Source organism: Pyrus communis, chromosome 7, assembly GCF_041283825.1.
Source record: "Pyrus communis isolate YQ-2024b chromosome 7, ASM4128382v1, whole genome shotgun sequence".
Taxonomy (NCBI): Eukaryota; Viridiplantae; Streptophyta; class Magnoliopsida; order Rosales; family Rosaceae; genus Pyrus; species Pyrus communis.
Genome location: NC_142571.1, coordinates 2,791,429 through 2,797,671, shown reverse-complemented (window position 1 = coordinate 2,797,671; position 6,243 = coordinate 2,791,429). Strand labels below are relative to the sequence as shown.

The 6,243-nt window shown below is 35.3% G+C and overlaps 1 protein-coding gene across 1 annotated transcript; it reads left to right on the top strand.

Annotated features, from left to right (window-relative positions):
• The first annotated feature begins 2,898 nt into the window (after positions 1 to 2,898).
• LOC148695453 (uncharacterized) lies at positions 2,899 to 5,810 on the top strand. Its single transcript, XM_088697995.1, has 7 exons — positions 2,899 to 3,020; positions 3,143 to 3,282; positions 3,635 to 3,750; positions 4,542 to 4,760; positions 4,875 to 4,974; positions 5,064 to 5,144; positions 5,250 to 5,810. Exons 4-7 carry the CDS (start codon positions 4,652 to 4,654, stop codon positions 5,707 to 5,709), a joined length of 750 nt encoding a protein of 249 aa, XP_088554121.1. The 5' UTR covers positions 2,899 to 3,020; positions 3,143 to 3,282; positions 3,635 to 3,750; positions 4,542 to 4,651; the 3' UTR covers positions 5,710 to 5,810.
• The last annotated feature ends 433 nt before the right edge of the window (positions 5,811 to 6,243 follow it).

Sequence of the window (6,243 nt, the reverse complement as noted above, 5' to 3'; positions counted from 1 at the left end):
GGTACAACTGCGTTGCGCAAAACATTCTTGCGCGACGTAATTGTACTTATGTCGCGCAAAGTCCTCTGTTTTTTTTTTTTTTTGCCTTTTCCTTTTCTTTTGGGGTTTTTGCATTGCCTTTTTCTTTTGTGCTATCCACTTGTGTAAATATTTTAAATTGACGATCGAATCAGTTCATTGTATTCATATAGGGTTAAACAGTGTAGCTGTAAAAAATCATCAAAATCGGAGTTAATATAACCGTTAAATCGTAATTTTTCGTTTATAGCCGTCGAAAATGTTTGTCCCGTTGTTTAATCTCTACACGTTTTTTTTTTACAATTTTTGGTGTATGGGATCTCAAAGCATATACAAACAAGTTTGACAGTTGGATCGTTGAAACTAGTTTCGTACAATGCGTATCCCATCAAAACATTAGATTCACTAACACTTGGAGTATATTTATACTTTCATCAAGTATAACATAAGATTTTGTGGTATCCACTTGTGTAAATATTTGAAATCGACGATCGAATGAGTTTCTTGCATTCATATAAGATTAAGGAGTGTAGCTGTAAAAAATCATCAAAATCGAAGTTAATATAACCGTTAAATCTTGATTTTTCGTTTATAGCCGTCGAAAAGGTTTGTCCCGTTGTTTGATCTCTACATGTTTGTTTTTTTACAATTTTTGGCGTATGGGATCTGAAAGCATATACAAACAAGTTTGACGGTTGGATCGTTGAAACTAGTTTCGTACAATGCGTATCTCATGAAAACATTAGATTCACTAACACTTGGAGTTTATTTATACTTTCATTAAGTATAACATAATATTTTGTAGTATCCACTTTTGTAAATATTTTAAATTGAAGATCGAATCAGTTTGTTGTATTCATATAGGGTCAATGAGTGTATTTGTAAACAATTATCAAAATCGGAGTTAATATAACCGTTAAATCGTAATTTTTCGTTTATAGCCGTCGAAAAGGTTTGTCCCGTTGTTTGATCTCTACACGTTTTTTTTTTACAATTTTTGGCGTATGCGATCTCAAAGCATATACAAACAAGTTTGACGGTTGGATCGTTGAAACTAGTTTTGTACAATGCGTATCCCATCAAAACATTAGATTCACCAACACTTGGAATTTATTATACTTTCATTAAGTATAACATAATATTTTGTAGTATCCACTTGTATAAATATTTTAAATTGACGATCGAATCAGTTTGTTGTATTCATATAGGGTCAATGAGTGTTGTTGTAAAAAATCATCAAAATCAGAGTTAATATAACCGTTAAATCGTGATTTTTTGTTTATAGCCGTCGAAAAGGTTTGTCCCGTTACTTAATCTCTGCATGTTTGTTTGTTGCGATTTTTGGTGTATGGGATCTCCAAGTATATACAAACAAGTTTGATGGTTGGATTTTTTAAATTAGTTTGGTACAATGCATTTCCTATCAAATTCAATGGTATATGTATTTATTAAGTAGATTTTAATTTGTTTATTTTGTACTTATAAGTAAAACGAGTAAAAAAAAAAAAAAAAAGGGACTTTGCGCGACCTAGATACTACTGCGTCGCGCAAAACAGGCTTGCGCGACGTAGTTGTACCTACGTTGCGCAAAGGCCCTTTTTTTTTTTTTTTGGCCTTTTCCTTTTCTTTTGGGGTTCTTGCATTGCCTTTTTCTTTTGTGGTATCCACTTGTGTAAATGTTTTAAATTGACGATCGAACCAGTTATCATTTGAAAGATAGCTTCTTTGAGCTTTTATGGTTTGGATGATTGTGTGAGCCCTTGACAACTGTAACCGGACATGAAGCATTTGTCACCACATAGATGCTTACACTGCCCAGCAACACCCTGCAAATTCATCGCACATATTAATCAACCATTTTGCAGGAAAAATATTTAATCAAACACAAAAACTCTTATTTTCTCTCGTTTCTTTTGTGTTTTTATGAGGAAATATTAGTCGAATAATGATCACCTTTTGATAGGGCCTAAGCCCCTGCTCCCAACGACAAGCGAATTAAGCTTGAGATCTTGCACTGCATCACACAACTTCTCTCTTGGATCCCCCAAGAGAAAAGCAAATCGAGTGCTTTTGAAGCAACAAATCCACAATTCAAGCTGGGTAAAACAATTTGAACCATTTCAAGTAAATATTCAATCAAAGCAACTGATGCCTAGATAAAATCGATGCAAATTCAAAACTCGAAACAAATTAAACTAATTAAACAACATGCACAAACTTAAACGATCCCACATAACTCATAGTGCGCCAAAAAAAATGCTGATTGACCCTAAATTCTAATTCAAATTATAACACTTACGAAATTGAAAAATATATATGTAAAAAAAATTATTGTGGGTTTTTATTAGAAAAATGTATTATTGTGGGGTTTATGTAAAAAAATTTTGAATTTGAAAAGAGTAAAGTCATATTTTCAGTAATTTTTATAATAATTGGAAAAAAAAATTACCTTGCGCGACGCCTTAACCGTCGCGCAAAAGCACTTTGCGCGACGTCAAATTGTATACCTACGTCGCGCAAGTTATGATAATTTTGGCGGTCCAATAGTGAAAAATAGGCGCATTTTTTAAATTTTCCTAAATGTGTACCTCTTCCCTCTTTCCCTCTTTCCCATATAATTAATAGACCACTTAATTTCCCTATTTCTCTCCTTCCCGTAAAAACCCCAGTTTCCCAGTTTCCCTCCTTCGCGTAAAAACCCCACTTAATTTCCCTATTTCCCTGTAACTAGGTTTTCCCTCTTTCCCTCTTTCTTTCCCTTTTTCCCTCCCGTATAAACCTCTTTCCCTCTTCCCTTTTTCCCTCTTTCTTTCCCTCTTTCCCTCCCGTATAAACCTTTTTCCTTCTTCCCTTTTTCCCTTTTTCTTTCCCTCTTTCCCTCTTTCCCTCTTTCCCATATATTGAATCCGAATTTGATTTTTAAGACTCATCTTTCTCCCTCTCGTTCGCAAGGCAGCGACGCCAAAACTCGAAGCTGACGCAAATTAAGTCCCAAAATCAAGGTGAGGGTTTCTGATTTTCGATGGGTTTTTGTTATTTAGGGTTTAGGCTCAAATTGCATGTTGGGTTTTTGTCAAATTGGTGAGGGTTTCTGATTTTCGATGGGTTTTTGTTATTCAAACAGATATAGAATGTACATACAACGCGCGCTATGTTCGTGGCAGATGTAAACTTCCTCCTCACTTTCTTCTCCCGAACTTCCTCTCCACTATCGATCCCCCTTGCACAAAGGAAGAAGACAATGATTTTTTTCAGGACCTCAAGGTTTTATTTCTCCATCTTTTTCTTTGGTTTTTACGATTTTTCCTCTCTTTAGTTTTGTTTTCCCTCTTTTCAGTATTTAATTTGGGTTTTTTATTTTATTTTTATGTGTAATCAATTTTTGTGATCTTCTTTCTTTTCAATATGTAATTGGGTTTATGTATGTTTTTGGAGTATGGGTTTCTCCCCTGCACATGTTGCGTTCTTGAATTACTTCCATTACTGCGTTACAACTCTTTTGTTATTTTCTTATATTATTGGATATTTCAGTTCCTGATTGCATGAATCTTGCAATCGACTTTAATTTGTAGAAACATGCTGATTCACTCTTTTCATTCTCTTTGTTTCTTTGCAGATTTATGAAGAAGGATTTGACTTTGAAAAATCACTTTAAGCACTAGAAAATTTATCTTCCATTGATAGGTTTTCAGAATGTTGGATACCAAAAGTTGAATCATTTATTCTCAAATGGTAGTTTATTGACTTGCTTACTAATTAGTATGGTACATTGGCAACATTCGTTAGTTAGATTCAGTGAATTTTATATCAAATTGGAGCATGCATGATTCCTTTGTCCATATCTTTTTAGTTCTCAATTAGGTCATCGTGTAAAGCTTCCAAATCCATTTCTTAATTCATGTCTATTTTCTTATAGGTTGTGCTACAAAGTTACCTATTTTTCATATCAGATTTTATTTTGAATTTTTGTGTTTGTAAGCATTAACAGAGTCTGCGGTAGACATGAAGTCAGATGACGTTGTAAACTTCCACCCCCGTTTGTCAAAACGTGTGTGGATTTTATTTTGTGTATCTAATTGTTGATCCACACACATATACACAAGCACATACAATAATTTTTTGTATATTCATTTTGACTCACTGGATTACTTAGGTATGTATCGAATCTAGTAATGAAATTAAATCATCCAACTCTTTTATCTGGTTATTTAATTCATTTTGATCTATTTCATCAATTTTTGAAATTAACTATTCTGTTTCTTTTTCAAATTCATAAGCTAATCTTATCGATTCTTGTTTATTATAATCTTGTACTTTATGCCATGTCTGAGTTGCTTGTTCATGAATGTCATTGGGTTCATAAATTATTTTTCCGATTCTTGCATTCTTTTCTTCATCTAAATAAACAAATTCGGATTCAATATCATTTTTTTAGTTTTGTTTACAAATATTAAAAACCAAAATATATTATCTTAATATTATTATATTTCTTACTATTATTTTATTGTTTTTCATATTCGTAGGTAATTTTTGATCTTGATGATGTATCCCCCGAGGTCAAGGCCTACTTAGATGAGACCTTAGCAATCCGGTACAAACATTGGAAGAACCATCTTCACACGCATTTTAAGCTATGGGATACTCCAAAGATTGCTCGCCTACATGGTTGCCCAAGCGAGTTGAAGGACCGGCCAGAGGATTGGGAATGGCTTTGCAAACATTTTACGGACCCAAAATTTGTGGTATGTACATAATATTTGAATAATAATTTATTATTGTTTTAGTTATTTTTTAAAGCTTTTTTTATTAATTTATTTCAAATAGTCGCATTAACATGTATATTGTGTGTTTAACAGAAGAAATCTGTTGCTGGCAAGATAGCTCGGGAGTCAAAGACACTTCTCCACCATTCCGGTTCGAAGCCCTTTTTCATATAGGCTTCAGACACGACGTCAGGTAAAAGTATATTAATTTAGAAATTTTATACAATTTATTTATTATTATTGATTAATAAAATTTTCTTAATGTTTTTTTTCTTTCTTCAGGAGGGTTCTAAGTTCCCAGAGATCGACATGTTCGAGGACGTTTACGTTCGACTTGGAGATGAGACCGCTGGGCAGCTTCATGTAAGTATATGTAATTGTTATTATTCTTATATGTATGAATCGTTCAAATATTATTTATATATATGTTTTTTCTTTATTATTACAAGCTCTTATGGTGGAAAATAGGACTACTGTTCTCCAAGAAGCAACATCGCAGCTTCCCTCGGAGACCCCAATTGAGGACGTCACAGTACCTGAGGATGCAGGTTTTCAGATCCTGACTGATGTCCTGGATCAGAACTTCGGTCGTCGTCACGGCAAGGTTGTTCGGTGCATGGGGAAAGCACGACTTCGTGAGACTGGTGCCTCTTCTTCCAGATCAAACACCACAGAGGTCGATTCATTGAAGGAGGAAGTGATAACCCTAAAGGGTCAGCTTGAGGTCCAGGGCGAGCAGATGAGGGCCCAGGGCGAGCAGATGAAGGAGCAGATAAGGGCCCAGGGCGAGCAGCTGCATACTTATGCCGGACAGATGAGAGATCTTATACGAGCCATACAGATGACCGGCCTCCAAATCTCGCTACCAATACCTGATCTTGCTCCACCTTCAACCTCCGAGCCATTTCACCCTGCTGATACCCAGTAGCCACTTCACCTAGAAGATTACTTGTAGTTTTTCCTTTTTATTCGGATATCTTGTATGTACATTTTCATATATTGTATAATTAAATACTTTTCTTTGGTTAATTAATTATTATTTAGAATTTAATTACAATATTATTAAAAATTAAGAAAGTAATATTTTTTACCAAAACCAAAAATCCACTTTGCGCGACATACAATACGTCGTGCAAAGCATGTTCCCAAGTTGTGCAAAGTATCTTTGCGTGACGTAGACTGCGTCGCGCAAAGTATTTTTGCGCAACCATAGTCTACGTCGCGCAAAATAAGTCGCGCAAATGTCTTGCGCAACGTAGGTTGAGTCGCGCAAAATACGTCGCGCAAAGTGGCTTTGCGCGACAAATGGTTAACATGCGTCGCGCAAAGACACTTGCGCGACGTATGGTGCGTCGCGCAAACTACGTTGGGGTTACTTGCGTCGCGCAAAGCCTTACCTTGCCGCGACGGTTTGTGCGCGACGAAGGTTTGTTGGGCAAAGTTTTGCGCGACGAAGGACCTG